Below are 23127 nucleotides of genomic sequence, written 5' to 3' on the forward strand. Positions count from 1 at the left end.
CTGCTCCTTAAAAATAAGATGCTGCTAGCCACGCCCCTAAAACTAAACATTTACTCTCACATGTGAAAATGGCTGCAAACAAATGTGGAGTTACACAACTGTACATCTTTGAAAAGCCGAAGTAGAGCCTCCTGCACAACCAACAGGAATGCAGCAAGCATTCTGGATGGTAAGTCAACAGCAAAACACTCGTCTTTTTAATCAAGAGTCAGATTTTTACCTGAAGCTCCTGGATTTCTTTGTCCAGCAGATCCACGATGTGGAGCTGCTGCTGCTTCTCGGCCTTCTCACGGGCGTCTCTCTTCCAGGGATCCGGAGACAGGCTGTCGCTGGTGGACAGCTCCTCCTTGCTGATGGTGATGTACTGCAGGTCGCGCCGCTCGATGGTCCGTGGCTGCTGCTGTGGAAGCAGCTCCCTGATCACCGTGTCCATGGCTGCAAACATCCAACGGGGATTAAATGACTCACTTTACAGATACGAATCTGAAAACGTGGAACTTTTCTAAGGGAGGCTGAACCTTTAACATTAGGAATCAATTCAGAAAACAGGGAAGGGTTTCTAAAGATTGCATTTCTCACAAATGGCCTCCTTCAGTTGCCACTGCCGCCATCTTGTTTTACAGCTTCTTTTTATTTGGACTTTGAATTTAAATCAACTCTACAACAAACTAGAGCTTTGATTTTTGATGAGAAGAACAAGGAGATGGTCGTAAACAAACTTCCAGAAAACTGTGAAACAGCTGAAACACTGAGTCCGTTTAGGTTTGCTTTAAATGAAACTCCAACACATTAGAGGTGTATGATTTTGGTGACTCATCTAAATGTAATGTTTGTTACATCCTGAGAAAAAATAGAATTCTAAGAAACAAAGAATTCTGGGAAAAAGAAAGAAAACAAGAGTCAGAAATTAATTTTAAAAAATGTTGGTGGCCCTAATTTTGTTCTGTACATTGTTGTGGTAAAAATGTCTTTTTTATTCTGACTTTATTATGATAATAATTCTCATATGCTGGCCCTAAAGCCCATAAAAGGGATTATCAAATTAAAAAATTATAATTGTAATAATTTTTTTTAGAAAATACAAAGTAAGAAAAAAAACCTTAAAACTAGATGTGGCATGAAAAAAAATTTGCTGATTCTATTTTTATTGTCTTTAAACAAGGAGATAATTTTACCGGCAGAGTTGGCGGCGGCGGGCGGCGGCACGGCGGACCGCGGCAAGCTGGACAGCTTCTCCGGTCTGGAAGGTGGCGGCTGCGGGGCGTGGTAAGGCTGGGGCGGCGCCATGGAGGCCATGGGCGGCTGGTGGTGAGGAGGAGGCATGGCTCCACCGTTGTTATGGGGCTGGACGGGCATGACTGGGTTGCCCCGGATCTGACCCAGCTTCCTCTCCTGCTCCCTCCTCTTCCTCTCTCTGGTAAAATAATAATAATAATAATAATAATAATAATTACACGTATAAAATACCACAGCTAATTCCACCAACAACCTGCTAAATAGGAGAAAGTACGGTTTTCTAAACTAATTATTACTCCTCTCTACATTTCATCATCTGCTGAAAGATGTAAATTTCTTAAACAAGGAGATAATTTTACCGGCAGAGTTGGCGGCGGCACGGCGGACCAATTAATCCTAAACGGACATTTTCTGAACATGAAAAGTCACAAATTTTCCACTTTGTGCTCAGAAAATGTCAGGTTTTTTTCTTGTAAATTTTATACGAAAAAACAGCCTCACTTTAGTGATTTTTAAAATCACGATTAATCACAATTAATTTGATTAATCGATTCATAACGATTAATCGTTTCAACTCTAGTTAATATTCTAGTAACTCGACCAGCTCTGATCTGATAAACCAAACCCACCTTTCCTCCTCCAGCCGGGCTTTCTCCTTCTCATACCAGCGCTGCTGCTCCTCCCGTTTTTTGCGGTCGGCGGCTTGCTGGGCCGTCACCGGGCTGATGGTGGCGGGCGGCGGCGGCAGCTCTGCTTGTGGGTCGTAGGGGTCGGGGTAGACGGCAGGCGGTGGCGGCGGAGGCGGCGGCAGGTCGGAGCGGGACGGCGGCTGCACCGAGTGCGGCGGCACGATGTGAGGCGTGTTCGGCGTCTTCCACCGGCCCGGTCCGGTCTTCTGGTTCTGGCCCTTGTTTGAAGACGTGGAGGACGCAGAGAAGTTGAGATGCTCCTGGCTGGACGTCGAGGACTCCAGCGAAGAGGAAACCTGCGGCTGAGGCGTCCAGTGGTCCAGCGGCGCTCCCACACCTGAAGATAAACAAAACCAATAAAACATTTAAAGTGTTTATACTAGATGGACTTTCACTGTCCTTCATGTCCACAAGAGCAGAGGTGGTGAGACGTGGTAAAGGTAGAGAATCGATTAATGTGATTAATCGATTATTGACATAATCCTCAACTAATTTAGGAATTGATTTATTGTTAGCTGGATTAATTGTTTACTATTTTAGTAAAAAGTTAATCATTAACCGGACTAAAATAAAGGCCATTTGCAGAAAACCGACGCAGTCAGAGCAGTGATTTAGCAAAAACTAAACAAAAACTATATAATTAAGTTAAATTAAACATAATGGTTGGAAGCATTTTACCTGCAAATGATCAATAATTCCCTAAAAAATGCACAGTTATTTCATTTTAGGCAATAAACATTTTATTTTCTTCATTTAAAAAGGAAGTGAATTGTTTATTTGCATTTTTATGTATTTCTAATAAATATTGTTTAAAATAGGATCCAGAGGTTAAAAATATGCAGAAGATGCTCATTTTTTATCCAATTAATCGTCGATTAGTCGTGATTGATGGGAGTTTGGTAGAAAAGAAAACTGATTGATTTCTGCAGTAAAAATGATTTATTAAAGGCAGTTTGAAACTTTGACATTTTGTAATGTTTGTGGTTAGTTTAATCTAAACTTCAACTGGGTTTTAATTTTATGTAGAATAAAATAAAAGGTGAACTAAATTAAAAGTGTCCTCCATTTACAAAATAGGAATAAATATTCACATGTTTCTTTATTAACTCAATAGTAATATTTGCAGATTTTATAGATCTGAGGTTATTTTATCCTGTGATTTATTTGCAAACATTTTTATTTTTTTCAGTTTTTTTGCCATCAGGAGTCTTTCTCTGGCTCAGTTTTCGTTCTCCTACCTCCTGGCGGACCTCGGAGCTGGTAGTCCAAATCCCGGTGCTGGTAGTCCTGCGGGTAGAGCGGCTGCATCCGCTCATCAGGCCTCATCATTCCCACCGGAGGGTACAGATCTTCCTGGGAGTGATTAATCCTCTGCAGAGACAAAAACATAAAGAAAGACATCAGGAAACGAGAAAGTCATTGACATCTCCGAGAGAGGGAAGATGGGAGGACAACAAATAAAGTGACAGAAGATTAATGGAAAATTCATTCATTCAGGACTTTGAAGGATGGATGTTTTAGGAACCTGAATGGTAAATAAAACCAGCAACTATTTTTTCCATCTTTTATTTCTTGTATTATTATTTTCCAGATTTTGTTGGTATATATTTTACTCCTACATACATATAACTTTTGCTCATTAAGGAAGAAGATTGGTGTTTATTTTAACCTTGGATCGGCCCTTAATGTTTCAGAAACCTCACTCTCATGTCAGACACAAAAAAATTGCATAAATTTTTAAAAAACATTAAAAAAAGACACGAGAAATAAATTATGTTTCAGAAAAACAGGAAAGCTGCTTCGAACCTGCATGCTGTTGTTGTACATGTTGTCGACCACAGGGAGGCGCTCTCTGTCCTCCATGCCCTGCCAGTGCTGCGGGGGCCCCGGCCCCGGACCCACCACCCGGTCCTGGCTCTTGGAGGCCGGGATGGTGAAGTACTCCCTGGGGTAGGTCTGGGTGGGGATGGGGTAGGCCTCCGGCCGGGGCGGGGACGGCTCGTCCTGAGGGGAAAGAGAGGGACAATTTAGCTAAACACCCAGAAAACTTACTGAAAACCAACAGAGGAAACAAGAAAATTCAACTAAACTTTGAGTCTGGAACCACATTTTTGTCCAACGTGTGAAATTTTACTCATTGGTGCCACATTCCTCATTTAAGCTGCGATGGGTTTGAATGCTGCAGGGCTGGTTAAAGCATTTTTGAGGCCCTAAGCAGATTTTAATATGAGTCCCCCCTTACCAACAGGTAGGCTGCTCTGAGTGTGTAACATACAAAAAGACTAAATCTTACCAAGTGTTTTTGGTCTAGTTTCTACTAAATATCTTAAGTACACTTGAATTAAGAAAAAATTAACTAATTCCTTAACATTGATGAAAAAGTAATAGATCCAATCCAGGTAAGACGCCAGATTATTTCACTTATAACATGGGAAAAATGTTTTGTTATAAGTGAAATAATCTACAAAGGAAACTAGCACTTTTAAAAAATCAATATTTAAGAATTATTGACTGCATATAAAAATATATATTTTGCACTTGGCATCATTTATAATTACACACTGAACCATCGTACATTTTACCCTTGCAGAAGATACAAACTAAAATAAAAACGTTTGTATTTTGATATGTAGAAACAGACAAACATTGAATTTACAATAACGGTTACAAGCTATTACAATTGTGCTAACTACTAAAAATATATAGAAGTAGTTTTTTTATGTGTAATAATTAAAAAATTAAATAAAAGTTTGCTCTTGGGCTCCCCCTAGTGGTGTGGGGCATCTCTGCACTTACGTCTGCACACAAGTTGCCGGTGGAAACGGAGGTGATCTTGGTTCCCGGTCCTCCAGGATAAACCGACTTGGTGGCAGGACTCTGGCCCTGATCTGATGGAGGGAAACAAAACCATGTCAAAACAAACATTCACACACAATCAGTGTTTGTTTTTCCAAATGCAAACGTTTCCAAAACATTCACTGCCAAAATATTCCACTGGTTTGTTTCTGTATCAGGGTGGAGCAGCTGAAGAATAACACCAGCAGAAGTTTTTAACCCAGTTCCAGTCCAAAAATGTTTTCAATCAACTACAAACCTGCAGAACAGATCTGGATCACGATGAAAAGGGTTCTTACACTTTTCAATAACAGTGAAATTGGAGCATTTTCAAGGAAAGTTTTCAAACTTTTCAAGCACCAGACTTCAATTCACTATCATGACATATTTTATTACTGTTATTGATAAAGTCTTATGTTAGTATTCTACAGCAGGGACAAGCTAAAGTAAAATAACATTTTATGGTTTGGTGTATTTTCTGGTCTGAAGATCAAAACAAATAAAAAATTTGAGTTATTGACTCATTTTGAATAATAAATATTTATTACATTTAAGCTGTTAAGGTAAATGACTCTTCCTGCTCTATTTAAATACTTAAATACAAAATAGAAAGAAAGTTACAAAAATAATCTTGTTATCAAACAGAAATAATTTTCTAAATAATATAGAAGAGGAAAGTTTAGTCTGCTTTAACTTTAGACAACAAGAAGAAAAATTTGCATGTCTCTTTTCATTAGTTGTATGGAAATATCTGGTTTCAGATGAAAATAATGTTTTCCAAATTTAGGATTTGAATCAAACATTTGATTGATCTTTATGCCAAAACTGCAGTTTGAGTATCAGAAATTAAACATTTGCAAAGATTTCAAGCACCTGTATGTACCGCGTAATAAAGAGAAATTAAAAATGATAAAGGTGATTAAAAGGAGGACTTACTGGCTACGTTGGGGCTGGATCGGTGGTCGGCCCGGTTCTTCAGAAGCCGGTCCTCTCCGCTCATCTTCTTTGGTTCTGCGTACGAGTCCCAACCGGGCTGCGGACTCTCCGGATCGCCGTTCTGCACGGCGTTGTTGTAGAGCTCGAAGCCCTCGCTCTTCGGACGCATCTTCCCGTTCTTATCGCGGCCGCGGTCCGACGCTGGGAGACGGGAAACAACAACGATCAGAACAAACAAACAAACAAACATTCATGAGACAAAAATAATCCTTTCAAAAGTTCTTAAAAAAAAAAGTTTATAATTTAAACATTTTAAATTCAGAACAGAATAAAAGTTTTTATACATCAGTATTTGGGGTGAAGGTCTGGAGTGATTTAAGCATAAAACGGTTTAAAATGTCAAAGACACCGGCCCTCAAGGACTGGAGTGTAACCTTTGACCCCAGAGTGATTTAGCAAAACTGAACAGTTAAAGATTTGTCTCCCTTCGTGTGTTACAGGAAAACATAAAGTGACGTCCAGCTGGGAAGAGAGAGAATTACTCATTTTTGAACTTTCAGTAATATTTAATGTAGAATAGAAGATCTTTGAGAGCAACCACTCTGTTTTATTTTACTGTGTGGTTGATGGGAGTTTGGGAGAAAAGAAGACTTCCTTAATGAGGCTCGGGTCAAATTCCAGCAGACTAAGAGCCAGACAACCCTCTAACCTCCGCTACACAGTGTGTGTGTGTGCGTGTGTGCGACTTTTCATGGACACACACACATCCCAACTGTGCTGCACAACAAAGACACCCCTGTGTGGACATCCGCCCGTCTCTCTGATTGGTATCAACATTTAAATGGATTTTTATTAATAATTGACAAAATAAAATGTAAAAATATAATTTTTTCTTATATTTTTTCCCACAGTAAAATTTAAGCATTTTTCAAGCATTTTTCAAGTAAGTTTTCAAACTTTTCCAGCACCAGATTCAAAACGTAACCCTGTTTTGGATTAATTTCTCCTTTCTTTGCGATAGAAACAATTAAAACCACAACTGAAGTCAAAAAGGCGTGAATAACGGTACCTCTCTGCATCATGGGGCTGGGCTGGTTGAGGAGCGTCGCCAGGCCGTGGTAGATGGCTCCCTGCTTGGCCACCTCCAGAGTCACCACAGAGCCCGTCCGCGTCATCAGCTCTGCAGCTCTGAACACACACACACACACGCACACGCACACACACACACACACACACACCAGACCATCAATCTCACAACTTCAAGGCAACTTTTCTCCCTGATGTGGCCGTTTAAAGTGACGCAACACACAGCCAGGCTGTAAATCTGCGGTGACGAGCTTCATTAAGCGGCTCCGTCTTTGATCCAACCATCTCATGACTCCACTTGAAACTTTCTGCTTCGCTGACATTCATTTTTGCACTAAATCTAATTTTATATGAACTGACAGCTGGTAGTTTGGTTGTTGGTGTCATCCTGGTGGAGAAGCTGCACTGTAAAACATGAGCGGTGGTCCCCGTCCAACGCCTCTACTTAGTAAATTTAAGCTCCTGACAGTTTTTACAGCTAGAAGAATCAAATTTCACCGTCATTATTTCATGAGATAAACAAAACATTTAATAAATTACATATTTACATTCAGACTAATATTTTCAAGCCTTTATGTTAATTATGATGCTAATGAAAACAAGACAATGTTAGAATAGGAGTGGATATTTATTGCAGTGTATTGTTTATCATTTATTCTGATTTGTCGACAATAAATTTCAATATTTTTCCTTTTTAAAAATAATATCACTTAATTCTCCTAATTTTCTGAATTTTATGGTAAGATTAATGTTTTATTCTCACATTATTTTGACTTCGTTGTTGCAAAACAATGGTTTTATTCTGGGCATTTATTAAATTCTTTTTAATCTATTGTAATTCACTGGGTTTTTTCCAGTGCAAAATTAAAACATAAGAACTTGTTGCACAATTTTCTGTTTAATCAGACGTTTGAGGCCAGTTTTGTTCTCACATTAACTTCAGTAGAGTTCGAGGTCGTCGATAAATTTTTCAGTCTGATTTAACGCTGTTGATCACATTAATGCAGAGCTAAGTGACATAATAAATCAGTAATCCGACACTTTGAATCATGAAGCTTTAACATTTAGATTAGAGCTGAAATTATTAATCAGATTAATCAACAATTTTAGGAATCAACTAATCGTTTAATTGGATTATAGAGGCTTTAAAAAAACAGCCATTTGTTGGAAGAGCAACATATTCAAAGCAGTAATTAAACCAAAACGGAGCAAAAAAAACATATTTTTGATTTAAGATGGAAAACGTTCTTTGTTTGAAAATATGTTCTACCCAGGACTCCTTCAGTTTTAGCTTCTCCTGTTCAAAAAAATCTGCTGTTATGCATTTTATGCTGTCCAATTGTTAATAAGTTTAAAAAAATAATCAATAGATCAACTAAGCAGAAAAAAGAGGATTTTTGCTCATGTTCATGAGTTTTTTTAAGTGCAGATGCATCCTTTGCCATAAATGATAAAGAATCACTAAACGAATGTTTTTTTAAAATGGATTTTAGGGAATTAAACATTTATTTTATTGTAAAAATGAATTTAATTACTTGTTTATTTGCATATTTTAGTATATTTATAACATTCTATATAAAAAAGGCTTTTGCAGTTAAGTGAAAAAGCAGCAGAATATAGCATTTTTAAAATCCAATTAATCGATTAATCGTTAGAATAATCAGTTACTAGAATAATTGTTAGCTTAGAGTTAAATAAAGACCCGTTTCCTAGAAGGACCAAATTAACACCTTCCCCATGGCCCAGAGGAGCCAGACATTACAGATTTGTCCCTCTGCTGTAATTTGGGTTCAGTCCAGCTCCACATGTGTAATTTTCTTCACCACATTCCTGTTTTCCAAACCCTGTAAACAGATGATGCACTTGTTTTGGATCCAAGTTTTGGGAATGAAACAGATCGTTTCGGTTTAGCAGGGAGCCGGCTCTAGAGGAATGATTTGGAAAAGTTTTGAGCGGATCCAAACATTTTGTAACAATCCGGTTAAACTTGTTTGAAGTGAAGGAAGGAAGGAAGGCGTTCAGGAATTACAGAAAAATGTTCCAGTTCCAGCCTCGTCCTGCACGCAAATGCAATTAAATATATTATTCATAATCCGTTTCAACTCTGGGTCGACATGACGACACCAAACAACAATCCTGTTGCTTTATCTGTACTATCCAAGCAGGAAAACTCCCTTCTTTGTTTTGCACTTGTGGACCCATTTAGTGCAGTAAACTCTTTGGCTCATTATAATTTTGGCTAAATTAAACTCTTTTTTAATAGAACTACCTAATATTTTTAACTACTATAGTATTTTGTCTTTTTTCATAAAATAATTTTCATTCCCAAAGAAAAAAAATTTATCCATCTTCTTTTTTATTTTTTTGACTTGAATATAAAATTAAAACTGGAAAATTATCAATTTTCTGTATAAAATGATAAAAAATATTAATTGTTTTGGCTTAAGACAATTATTTTAAAAAAGCTAATAATATTTTTAAATGTAGATATATTAAGAATTGTTTTGCCTTTTTCCGTGGAATAATTGAATAAAATTTTCACAACAGTCCGACTTTACACTATGAGCAAAATGTTTTTAAGTCTATATTTCTTATTACTTTGGAAAACTATTTCATAATTTTCATTTTCCACAAATGAAAAAATTTGTGTTTTATGGTTTTCTTTATTTCAAAACTTCAAGGCGATTGTTGGAAAAATGATAATTAAATTCCTATAGAAGACATTTGTCAATAACTACAGTCGGGCAACATTAGCGACTATAAACAAGTTTCAGTTTTTAGGTTTTATTATATTAAAGCTGCAGACTCCTGATATAATGTTATGTAATTTCCATGCAAATTATTTCCTGTTCTTACCTCTCCTGCGACAGACCGACCAGACTGCGTCCATCAACGCTCAGCAACTGGTCACCTGCTGCCAAACGGCCGTCCTGCAAACATCCCATAGTAAGACACTGCAAGATTTCCAAACGTCTCACTGTTTCAATGTTTTGCAAAAACTCACCTTGTCCGCCGCTCCGCCTTTCACAACAGACTTGATGTAAATGCCGAGTTTCTCCTGTCCGGCACCCTGCAGAGACGGAGAGGAAAACCGACAGAAATTAATATCGATGTGCGCAACCTGCGTTCACCAAGTTTAAAACAACACAGAAAACTAATTAAGATTTTAAAAAATGATGGAAATATCACAATGTTGAAAAGCTATTCAGAAATCAAAACATCATAAAACGCAGCAGTCAGTTCCAACATCGTCACCAAAGTCTGTTGCTAACAAAACGTGATTCATGAATGGCTTACAGCAGAATTAAACTGCTTCTGAAATTTAGAGATCATTCAGATAATCCATCAGCTGAGTGAGAACAAACTTTTCCATGATTTAAAGTGCAGGAGAAAAGATTGCAGGTCACAATTATTTAATTAATTGAATATTTTGACTATAAATCGAATTTAAAAAAATAGGCACAAATCTGCAGATTTTTCATTTAGCCACATAAGCTTCTTTTATACAATGTTAGAAATGGAAATAAACAAAAAAAAAAATTCTAAATAAGAAAAATATTTTAATTCCTACAATGCAAAAACAGCATTCCTTTAATAAATTATAGATCATTTGCAGCAAAAAATATTTCTGCAATTGCAAAAATCCTTCTAGCAAACGTGAAAAACGCAGATCTTTCTGTTTGACTCATCAACACAGTGTAGGACTGATTTGTTTACTTTTTCTGGGATTAAACTGTTAATTCCAGAATATATTTGTAATTGTTCATTCCAGATTTGCCTTGCGGATGCAGAAAAAGCTCAGAGTGTTTTGGAAACACGGATTGCTTTTACAGGTTATCCGGTTCTGCATTCCCACGATAAATCTGAGCTCGCTCCCAGTTCAGCTTGGCCTCCTCTGGTGTCTGTGTTTGAACCTCAGGGTCTGAAGATTTACTTGTGCAGATGATTTGGTTTTGTTGGTGTCTGTGAGCAATGAAGCAAGTCATTCAGTGAGCAGTGGAGCAATTCCTCGCCAAATGAGAGACTTCACTGTGCAACATAAACATTTTATTCTGTAAAAAAATGGTCAAATGACCATTAAAAATGCCCAAAAATGGGCACGTGAATCCCCCCAAATCCTTTAATCGGAAAACACAAATTTTGATGCAACAAGCAAACAAACCTGGCTAATTCTAGCCAAAAATATCGCACTGTGAAGGAATCTCAGTACTGGATATCTGGGTTTTGCATAAATAAGAAGGAAAAGTTTGACTTGCAAAAAACCAAAAACAATTTGTTGAATCTGCATTGTAATCTTGTTTTTGATTGCGTAGTGACGTGGAGAGCAGGTTGTTCTCCGTTATCTTGCACAATGTTGCCACAAAGTTTCTGAACTCCTCGTTCCTTCTGTTGCTCAAGAAGATTTTAAATTACTTCAGCTGGATGTTTGGGCTCCAAATGCACAACAAGTGCAGGACAATAAGAACCTAAAAGTTTCTGTATGACAGATAAGATTGAATGTAAACATCCAAAGAGATTTTATAAAATTTGCTCAAACTCAAATAGTTTCTTTGCGAACCAAGCTGCACCGTCAGTGTCAATAACCAGAGACGTCTCAGAGTTTGATTTCCAGAAGGTTTACTGTGGAGGGATATTATAAGATGGCTCTCACGGTTTTTATCTGCTTCTCGACATGTTTATCCTTGGAATCTGCAACGGCGCAAACAGAAACCAGAAATATTCCAGAGAAACGCTTGAGGAGCATTTCTAACATTTCAGCTCCAATAAACAGGGTTTTTAGGATTTTATGAAGCAGAATGAAATGGTGGCTGACTGCAGAAACATTTTGATTACTTGCAGCTTTTCTCGCTGCAGTTTGTGTGTAGGTTTGCTCCACTAAAATAAATGCAGTTCTGCCACAATCTAAACACGATTTACGCACTTATCTGTTAAAAATGAAGCACTTAAGCAAGAATAAATTATTGTTTAAATGTCGGGTAAGAAGAGCAGCCATAATGAGTGCTGTCTGTGTTTTTCATGTTTTTGTCGTGACAGGAGTGAACTTCCTGCCGGGGACTGTTTGAATATTGCAGCCTCTGTCTCAGACGGAGCCACAGCTTCATGCTTGGGGCCAAAACAGCTTCCAGAGACAATTCAGGGAATTCCCTCCAAATGTCAGAGAGGTTTCAGTAAGTTAGAGGAAACAGAGGAGATCCTCACAAATCAAGTCATGTTTACTTTATGTGGCAGCTGTTATAAGGAGATTTAAGCTCTTTGCATACAATGAAGTTCATTAGTGAGAAAAGACCAAAAGAACTTGAGCAGGGATTAAATCTGCAGCTGCGGATGTTTCTCCATGAAGCTGAATCAGTGAAAATCTACATTTTTGCAAGAAGGCAACAAAAAGGCTTTAAAAACTAAAACTTAAAGTCACAATTTCCACTAGTTCCTCATCGTGACCTTTGACCCAGTTCTGGTGGGAATCAGAAGTTATTTAGTTAAATAAAATAACACAGTAAGAAATTTGCTGCATTTCCATTGACTATATAAATGAGCTGTTTGATATTTCGAAAATTTGCCGCTATAAGAAATAAATGAATTAATAGCATGATAAATTAAAATAGGCTCAATAATTTAATAATAATTTAAAGTGGTGTTTTTTTCTTTTCTCCACCAAAAACTGGATAATAAAACTCTTCAGCCTGGTGCTTTAGACTAGTTTGTTTACAGAGATAGTATAATTCATTTTATTTGTTGTTTCTGTTTTATTTATTTTGAATATTTAAAATGTTCATTAGAAATTAAAGTTTATTGATTTTTGAGAATGTATTCTTGCATTATTATAGCATTATCACTGTTTATGGTCTTGAAAGAAGAATATCATTGATCGCAATAACTTCTGGGACAATTCATCATCCAGCAAAATGTGTTACATTGACAGGCCTGGAAACTCAACAATTTAGGAAAAAAAACAAACATTTTGACTAAACGTTCGAGTATTTTTTAATTTTTTTGGTTGTACGAAAATTGGTAAAATTACATAAGGATATGTCACAAGATTTTATCTTAATATTATAGATGTGAAGTTTCTCAAAATGTGATTATTTATTCTTTAAATGTATTTAATTCAGTCAAGATAAAGACATTTATTGGTGTTTTAAGTTCTGTTACGCTGGACAGTTGGTGGTTACCATGGTAACCAGTAACTGACAGCTCCCCTCCCCCCCCCCCTTTATCTGTTGCCATTGGTAACTGTGGGGCAGAAGCTTCTGGACTGATGTTGATTTCCTCTTTCGAACCTGAATGTGTCTGTCGTGAAGTCAACCTGCACTGCAAAAACACAAAATCCTACCAAGTTATTTAGTTTATTTTCTACTGTAAATGTTCTAGTACACTTCAAATAAGACAAAACTAACTTACAAGTTATTTATCAGCAAGATACAGAAGCTTGTTTTGAGTCAATAATTCCTTAATATTTATGAAAAAGGGGCAGATAAATTTACTTATAACTGGACAATTTTCCTATTATACAAGTGAAAGAATCTGCCAGTTGAACTAGTATTTTATACTTATAACAAGCTTCTATATCTTGTGAAAAGTTACTTCTAAGTTAGCACTCTTGAATTAAGACAAAATTAAGATATTTGCAGTAGAAACTAGATAAAATACTACTTGTTAAGATTGTGTGTTTTTGCAGTGTACTAGACCTGAGACGCAGATAGGAGGGTTACACATATATGTGTGTGCAGCTCACATTTTACCCAGAATCAACTGATCATTCATGAAATTCAGTTTGAAATTAACTAAAAGCGTTTCAATGAATCCCTGCTCCATAAAAGGGGAAACATTAATTTCTTTATTATGCGGCGGCCATCAAAGACACTCTGCAGATTTGACATGACAGATTCTCCTTGGACAGAAAACCGCCACGGACATCAGACCCACGCAATCACGTCGGCCTGATTTACGGCGGACAGAAAGTGCTGCAAACACACCACAATTACAGCTCGTAACGTTCCAGCCTGTGGACCTGCCATGAAACCACTAATCCACAGCAGAGCGTTCAGAGGCTGGCGGGACGCCCACACAGGTATCAGAGTGTTTTAGTAGATTACAGCGCTGCTCCGCCTGGCTGACATGATGTAATACAACTTTACAGTTTTTAGGCTGAAATCCACCCAAGATAAAAGCTCAAATCTGATTAAAGAGGAAACCAGCTGAGATTTTTGCTTCCAGATTATCAATGGTTTAGTAAAAAAACATTATTTATGGCAGACAGATTTACCATCTTTAGATTTATTTGGAGGAATAAAAAAAAAACACTTTTAGAAAGCAAAACTTCAGTAAATATGGATAAGCTGCTTCTCAGCTTGTAGTTAACAGGATGCAGGTTGGGAACTTGACATTATCTGTGAAACAGCCAATCCAGGAGCACCATTTGTTTTTCTTGGACCTGATTGGCTGAAACCCCTCAGGCTGTTGTGCAGAGAGTTGTGGGAAGTTGGTGTAAAACTGGTGATTTGTTCTTTTTCTATGCAATTAAACATTTAAGTGAACATCCTCCAAAAGTGGTGATTAAATATTTCCTGCCAGTGGCTGTAAAAATACATCACTAAGCTTTCATTATGATGAATATGGCCGCTGTGGTTTTAATATAAACAGCTGCAGCAACAACGTTTCTGTTTAACTGACAGTTCCTGAGTCTTAAGATTTCTGGGTTATTTATAGGTATTATTAATAATAGGCTACAAGTTTCAGCTGTTTTAGAGAAATCCCACACTGTAAATAGAAAGTTGCAGTGGAAAAACAGCTTTGCCACGAGGCAGAAATATATTTAGGCAGCTCCGTTTTCCGTTCATATAAACGGCTGCAAAACAAACGCCAAGAAAACAGAAGCTGAGCTCCTGAAAACAGCAGACAAATATAAACAGCGGCTTGTTTTAGCCACAGCTAGCTCCACCGCTATCAGCTCAGTCACGAGCCGTTAGCTCATTACAAAGCTGCTGAAGCGCTAGTCTCGACTGCTGCTGACGGGTTCAAGAAACGTCAATAAGATCCAGCTGAGCTGTTTTTGTTCTGTTTGCTCAGGATCTACCGGATGAGCAACCTCATTTGAACTGATCTTCAAAAGGAGATCAGTTCTTATTTCAAACAAAACGGGTGAAATTGCAGCGATTACATTAATGCAGCTGGTTTAAATATGCAAGTTTTTCCTCAGTTTATACAGATAAATATATATAAAAAAACGTTTTGAACCAGCTTCATCTTTGCAAATATTTCCTTTCAACTTCATATGAATTCTGTAAAAACATATTTGCCCAATAATCTTAGACCATTTCTAGGCTTTAGCCATCTAAATGTTTTCTTTTCAAACAAAACAGAACGTTCATTTAAAACAGCAAACAAAAGTTTTTACCAACAAAGATAAAAAAAATAATAATATTGAATGGCAAGCTTGGGGCTGGACAATAAATCTATAATGTATGTCACAATAGACACATGGTCAATATCAATAAATAATACATCTAGTAGAATACCAACGACTCAAAATATATAATATTCACTGAACTCAGATCCAGAACCGCCCAGCATTCTGGGGGATGTACGAAAGACTTTTAGCTTGCTGAGTAAAGTTGGTGGAATCCACTAACTCACCCACTCTTTCGTTATCTAGCAACTCGCTCATTCTTTGGTTACCTAGCAACAACCTGCTGAGTAACTGGCGCAGCAGCAGTTTAGGTTTTCTTCTCATAACTGCTTAAAAACAAAAACAAAAATAACTGTGGGGTGATAAGTGTGTAAATGACAGTATTTCAGATATTTAAAACGTAAAACTAATCGATATCCTATCGATCGACAGATTTGACATGCTCATATCTTCAGTTTATATCGTCTAACTCTATGCAACGTCTTTCTCAGTAAAAAGTTTAAAATAAAACAAAATTAAAGAATTCAAGAAAATCTGTAAATTAAGTGTAATAATATTGGACAAATTAATAAAAGATTGTAAAGGGGGGAAAAAAGGCAGAGAAAGTAAAAATATTAATATTTAAAAAGCAATCAAGCTTTAACAATCTTTTGTTACAGGACAGACAGATGTTTTTGTTTGGATGTATTTCTAAACAACACAAAAACACGGAAGAATAGAAGAGTTTTCCAGTCAAGGAGGTTTTATAGAGAACTCCAGAAACACCTGAATTTAGCAGGTAGTTTTTTGTCATTGCACAAGACTCCACTGGTGAAGGAAAAAGCATTTTCAGCTTTCAGACTATTTGGGCAAACCAATAAATCTCTAAAGAAACAGAATCTGGTCAGATCAGAGCAAAATATGACTCTTTAAAGTGCAGATGTGATTTTACAATCAGGTGTTTATGCTAGCTCTCAGTTCCTAGCAAACATTATGAAACGGAACAAGAATAAAGAAACTCATGTTTTTGATAAGAATCTGAAAATGAAACAAGGGTGGTTTTATAACAAACAATATCCCCCAAAACACAAAAAAGGAAATTATTAGTTATTTTCCAGAGAATTAAAGTCAATAAAATGTCCTTAATTTCCAAGTGGCAACTAAAAAGTGCTGAGAAAATCAGCAGTACATTAAAAACCCACCATAAAACCACAAAAAACAACTTTAAAAAGAAAATTTTAAAAACTGATAAGAAAAAAAGAAATTAAAACCAAAACAATGAACCAGCCTGACCTTAGTCCAACTGCAGAGAACCACAAAGACGGTTTTGATGGAAAGATGAATGAAAATCATAAATAAGAAATGTGTGAGAAATAGCTCTAACTGTTTTTTCACCAACTATTCTGGAACAAATATTTTATTTTATATATTCTGTACTATTTTTCACAACTAATTTTATGGATTTATTTTCTTAAAGTGTGTGGATTACTTGGACTGTTACCAACTTCTGGTGTAATTTTTACAACATATTTACTGGAAAAAACATGTTCAATGTTTGACATCTTCAAACAACATGATTGCATTTTTGGCAAGTTAAAAAGGGCGTCAAAGGTTAAATCTCGCCACAGAAGAGATTTGTTTCTGCAGATTTGCAATATTTATTCCAAAGATGGAACGAGACTTAATTCTGCTGAAACTATGATGGAATTTTTTTCCACACAAACCTCTATACACACATTTCATTCTACCTCACACACACGCCGTGAACCCGTCCAACCTGCAGCTTTACAGGAAGGTAAACGTGTGCGTGTGTGTGTGTGTGTGTGTGTGTGTGTATGGTACATCCTCTCATTGTTCCTGCCTTCACAGGGGAGAATGCTCTCATGTTATTGTTTCACCTCAGGAACAAATGAGTTCAGTCAACAAACAAATCTGAGCAAAGCTTCACTTTGGAGAAATAAACAAAATCCGACAAAATTCTTTCAAACAGGAGGGAAACTTTTCCAAAACTTAAATGTCCCAAAGTGAATTTGCACAGGTTGTTTTCTTAAAATGAACTCAAAATTGTTAATTTCTGCTCTTAACATTTTTGCTTGTGGGTTTATCTTATTTAATCAACCAGATTTGTGAATAAAACATTCTCCAAAGATATAAAAAACATCCTGCATACTTCTTTATCTTAATAATGGACAGAATGTTCTGCACATCAAAAGTCGGCTGCTTAGTTAGCTTTTTCATAATAAGAAACAATTTGTAATTTTCTTTGAGGTCTGATCTTCTCAGTCTGACGTTTTTAGTCCTGATTTAGTTTTCAGGATTAAGAAAAACTTGTGCTGCAGGTGTTTCACTTCCTTACAGATTTCTTCTAGTGTATAACTAGGGCTGTTGTAAACAAATATAGTAGTAATGAGTAATCTATCGATTATTCTTACGATTAATCGGATAAAAAAATTTATCAAATAAAATATTGGTAAATCTGGCACAACACCAGTGTTACTATCGGATATCAATATCCGTCCAATTTTTCATATTTGAGCATCTCTAGCAGTTACTTTTCTGTAGTTTAGAAAGCTAACCTGTAACAACAATAGCTCACTTTCTAGGTTAACCTGAAGAAAAGTTATTATACAAAGATCTGAAACTATATTTAATTTAATAATAAAGAGACAGGCTGACAAATACACTTATAAACAATGTCTATACTCCAGCTTTTAGTTTTTGTATTCATCTTCAGTCAGTTTAATAGATGAACTCGTTAACAACTCAGAGGTGGAAGTCAGAGCTCCGCGCAACGCAAGTAACGTTCCAGCCGGAACGCGGTGCGCTAAATAATAAAACATAAATTAACGAAGCTTCGAGGCAGGTCAATTTTCCTCGAGGAATTTTAATAATCGAGGTACTTGAATCATTCGAGGAATTATTTCAGCCCTATGTCCAACAGAAACCTGAATTTTGCTAGAGTTAGTGAGGTTGCGCTTTGGTAGAGTTAGCATTGAGACTTGTTGCTACGGTTAGCGTGTTACTTTTTGCTGCAAGTAGGGTTGAGGGATGTTGCTAGGGTTACCTTGTTCATTTTTGCAAGTGTTTGCATCATGGCATCTGTTGTTGCAGCTTGCATTGTGGCTTTTTGCTTTTGAGCTGTGCTTTTTGTTGTTGCCTCGTGCTTTTTGGATTTCTGTGACCTGTGTCATAAAAAACATGACAAAAAGGACCATCTCACAGTTTTTTAAAAATATTCTTTGGACTGACTAGAGAAAGTATTAGGGCCAAGAGAAGCAGCTTCACCATCCATAATATAAACTGGGAGTTTTGATGCATTTAACGAATACGAAGTTTTACAGTAATTTAGCTGCGAACACCAATCAGTGATAGTTCAACAATCTTAATTCAACCTCGAGGATATTTCCACAAACATCTTCCAATCTGCCTGTTGTGTACTTTTGTCTAACCATTAGCAGAACGGCCCTCAAATCAAACAGTGAAACCAGGAGGTCTTTGACTGGATGACAGCAGATCAAAATCTATGCTAAATGTCTGTTTGATGCAGATCAATCCAAAGCAACTGAAGATCTGTGGGACATTTTAAGCCAAATCCACACATTTAGGCTCTTATTATTACTAAAAAGAGAAAGAATATGTAAAATAAAACCTGTAAATTTTTACTTAAATAAGTGGTTACCTGGTCTCTCCTGCCCACCACTGAGAACCACATGTTGCTGCTTCCTGCTAAGCTTTCCCCAAACCAGTTCAGGCTGCCGCGTCCAAACTGGTGGAGGGACAAGAACTGTGCACACCTGCTTTTATCCCAGGGAGCTTCTTCAACCTGCTAACATGAACCGACAAGTCCGGCGCTTCCCAATTACACCGGCTGGAAGTAATCCATTCAAAAGAAGAAGAAAAAAATAAATCACTGTTTACAGACGGAGACGTGGGACAGCGAAGGACTCCGAACAAAAAAAAGAGTCACAGGATTTTACTGGAAGTCATGTTAAAAAGTTCAACAAACACTAGGAGAGTTAATTCTGAAAAAGTAATGCGGCAGTAATTCCCATAAACGTGTCCAAAAATATGCGGTGGACTCCAGAAATATTTCCGAGTGAAGCCCAATTCCTCCACATGTTCCTAAGCGCACAGTTTGTCAAACGGTGATTCAAGAAGTGAAGCGTCTGCTGGGACGGCTGCTGGTCAGACTGAGGTGGAGCGCTGCTGCAGCTCCACCAGACACACACACACACACACACACACACACGCACACAAACACACGGTTATATAATAGACCAGAGCTCAGCCCAGTTTACCGTCAGCTCTAGCAGCTGCTTGATAAAATGCGCTCTACCTGCCTTTCCCCATCCCACATACTCGTTACTTTTCCTCCTCCTCAGACGTCCCAGAAAAAACAAACGCAGCGAGGCGAGGAGGTTTCCGCCGCGCGTCCTTCCTCCCCACACACAGACTCAACACGTGCGCTCAGCAGCACAGGAAAGCTCTCGACTTCAGCAGGAAACTCGCTCTTCTAAAACAGACAAAGTGTCTTAATGTTTCATGCTAACAGCTGACACTTCCTGCCTTATCTACCACAATCAGCTTCTCACTGATTACAGAAGCTAAAAAGCCATTTTTAATGAAAACATTGGTAAATGTGTGGTTTCTGGATGAATTAAATCGACTTTCAAGTCTTAAACTGATTCCAGTCTGTAAAATATTAATTAAATAAAGATGTATTCAGCTTAATCTGACATTTTTGGAGAAGGGTGACACATAATCATAATGGGTTGTTGTTGTTTTTTTTGTCAAACATTCAAATTCAGTGGGTGGAGATAAAAAATTTCTCAACATCAAATCTTTACTTTACTTTAGAAGTTGTCACTAATTTCACCCAGAAGACTCACTCAATTTTAGCTCAGTTTTATAACAAAACAAATAAAAATCATCTTATATTCCAAACGCACTCAAATACTGTTTTAAACTTTGAAATAAATTTCAAGACGACCTTAAAAATCCACAGGCTGACCATAAAAATGCACACTTTATCTTTTCCAGGCACATTTTCTAGCATAATGAACTATGTTATCTTCAGTATAAAAATGTTGTATATATGAAATAGAACTGAAAAGAAATTTTACTTTGTCATTTAACGCTTTGAAATTGGGCCTCTGTCTCTTTAAAAACTCCACTTTCAGGAAGTCATCACAATCTGGCTCCTCTATTAATCCTTTAACAAAGTTTTTACCCACTAAGTGGCTCCTACAATGAGCTCAGCAGCTCCACCAGGTGTTTGCTAATTGCTGCTGGCTAGTCTGAAGGAGTTGAGAGGGGGAGGAGCTGCACCTCGAAGGCAGGGCTAAGTCCACCCAGGTGATTTTTGTACAGTTGCCATGGAGATTAGGGTATTTCTCAAACATGCATAAAAAAAAGAAAATCAAGGCAACCCTCCAGGTTTGTTTTTGATGAAGGAATAACATTGCAACATGATATTAAGCTAAAATAAAGTCGATTTTATACAACATTCCCCTTTAGTCCTACTTAGCAACTATTCAACACAAAACATGAGGAATAACTGAAGCTGCACACTTCCTGTAGCCCTGCTGACGGCCAGGCTGGAGGTGAACAGAGCAGGTTTTAGTCCAGAAGCTTCTGTGCGGCGTCAGTGTTTGGTTTTCGCTCCGCTGTCAGACTCAACAGTGACAGCAGAGCAGCTGGTTCTGTCTGCACCCATCCAGAACACTCCATGTGTTCACAGCCAGCAAAACAAAGAAACGCATAACGGTCAGGTCCTACCTTGGCGGCCACGATGCTGAGGCCCATGCCATTGGTCTTCTTCAGGGTCACCGTGACAACCTCCGGCTCTTTCCTCATTGGCTGGAAGGAGAGAGAGACAGGAAGGACAAACTGTAAACGAGGAAGAAACCTGTGGAGTGTATCTGAAAGGCCTGGAGAGGACGGAGCGAACGTCCGAACGGAGCGGAGAAACGCTGGAAACTGAGTCAGAAAAACAAGGAGGAAAAAGGGAGGGAAGGAATGAAGGAAGGATGGATGGATGGATGGAGGGGAAGACCGCAGAGGGACCTGTGGTTTCTGGAATGGAGTCAAGAATGAAAACCACATCATGGCAACTCAGAGACGCTTATGTACACACACTCATACACACAGCAGGGCCCGTTTAGGGAGGGCGGGGCCACAGGGTGGGGAGAGACGGAGATCTGAGCGGTTCCCACGTCACGGCGGAGGATAAACAAAAAAAACAAAACACTAAACAACCGAGAGTCTGACTGTTTCAAACACAAACTGGTGGTTAAATCATTAAACTACAAAACAAACATTAAGTTTCAACAATAGCTCTGTTTTCATTACGAATGCGTTCAAGACTTTGTTGACGTTCCACTAATGTTGAAAAAACACAATTTCGCAATTCTGATGTTTCCATTCAATAAGAAAAGTAGTAAACACTCATCCCTCACAGTAAATTTCAGGCACTTTTCAAGGATTTTCAAGGTAGGTCTTCAAGCTTTTTGCACCACAGCTCAGATCTGGATTGAAATGAGTCGTTTTTGCTAATAGCAAGGTTCACATACTTTTCATTTTGGAGATAAAAACAAGACAAATTAACTAAAAAAAAAATAATAATTAAAAGACTTTTTAATCCCTATTACATTATTTATTACAGCAACAAAGTAAACTAAAATATAATAAAATTTTATGTTTTGAAATGTTGCTGATTGGTTTGAGAACAAAACAAATTGAACAAAAAAAATTCCCCAATTTCAATAACTGTTTTTAAATATATTTTATACATTAGATAAAATGTTAATTTTATTTAATCTGAACAGATCAACAAGTCATTAAGTAATTAGGAATTATTTTGGTAATTCTAAATGACCTCAAGCAAGAAAAGTTTAGTCTGATTTAACTTCAGACGATGAGAAAAAAAAATGCATCTCTTTATTCGGTGTATGAAAATATCTGGTTTTAACCTTGAAATTCAAACATTTTCAAGGATTTCAAGCACCTATAGGACCCTAAAGGAGGCCATGTTTTTTAAATAAATTTAAGAATTTTACTTAAACGTAAATATCAACAAAGTTTTTCCCACATTTCTCAGGGAAACACAGTTGATTAGGTTTGTATTTTAAAAATAAACCAATATTTAGCCTCAAAACAGCCAACATCACTATTAATCTGTAAAAATCTGAATATTCACATAATAACAGGACATGCTGGTTAACCACAGAGCCACTGAAATCCACTGAAACAGGCTAGACAGACACTTTAGACCTTAACTTCACCACTTTGGGTTTATTTTTTTACCCACCGTCAGTATTTCGCTCCATCCTGCCTGAACTCACCGTTAGTCAGACACGCCTGGATTATGTCGAGACTCCAGTCATGAAAAAGTGGAGCAGGGATAAACAGACCAATTACACAGGAAGTGGCAGAGTGTGTGCAGTCTGTCATTTACTGCTGCACGCTCACTAACTGACTCCTCAGCTGCCGTTGGTGTTGATTAAACCGAGAGAGAGTCTCTGAAGTGAACGGCGCCGTTGGACTGGAGGACCACACAGGCGAACCTCTGGGCCGAGTCAGAGCCGCTAAAAATAGACCGACTGTCAGTCGACACGTCGGAGGCTTCACTACTGTTCAGGAATTTTACCTTTTTAGACCAAAGAGTCTCGTTTAAAAACAAGAAATGTTCCCTGGTCCGTTAAATCTGAGGAAAATTCACCTAATTTACCTTCAACCTTACAGTTCTGCAACATTCTGTCCATCTTTTTCCCTCTCTTTCTTCCTCTCAGTCTCTCTCACATCCATTTTATTTTGTTTTCAACCAAAATAAATTATATTTGAGTATGCATTTGTGATCTGACATAATGGCTAATTCAAGGCTAATGAATGTTTTTTGCAAAGCAAAAAAAGTATTTATTAGATGAAAAGACAAAGGAGAAGAAAAACCAAACATTGTTT

General features: G+C 37.5%; 1 protein-coding gene across 20 annotated transcripts in view; it reads right to left on the reverse strand.

Annotated features, from left to right (window-relative positions):
* The window catches only part of afdna (afadin, adherens junction formation factor a), a 102717-nt gene that overhangs the window by 15819 nt on the left and 63771 nt on the right, over positions 1-23127 (reverse strand). For all 20 annotated transcript variants that reach the window (XR_006369598.1, XR_006369597.1, XM_044106435.1 and 17 more), the window contains 11 exons: positions 20947-21027; positions 9787-9852; positions 9639-9712; positions 6766-6884; positions 5697-5897; positions 4722-4813; positions 3732-3929; positions 3164-3296; positions 1866-2262; positions 1176-1414; positions 221-435 (listed from right to left, as the gene is read on the reverse strand). Coding sequence is in view for 18 of the 20 variants with exons in the window: in XM_044106435.1 (XP_043962370.1) it covers positions 221-435; positions 1176-1414; positions 1866-2262; positions 3164-3296; positions 3732-3929; positions 4722-4813; positions 5697-5897; positions 6766-6884; positions 9639-9712; positions 9787-9852; positions 20947-21027 (1815 nt within the window). In the remaining 2 variants the exon portion in view is untranslated. The remainder of the gene's footprint in view (positions 1-220; positions 436-1175; positions 1415-1865; positions 2263-3163; positions 3297-3731; positions 3930-4721; positions 4814-5696; positions 5898-6765; positions 6885-9638; positions 9713-9786; positions 9853-20946; positions 21028-23127) is intronic.

This window comes from Gambusia affinis, linkage group LG22, assembly GCF_019740435.1.
Source record: "Gambusia affinis linkage group LG22, SWU_Gaff_1.0, whole genome shotgun sequence".
In the NCBI taxonomy this organism is placed as follows: Eukaryota; Metazoa; Chordata; class Actinopteri; order Cyprinodontiformes; family Poeciliidae; genus Gambusia; species Gambusia affinis.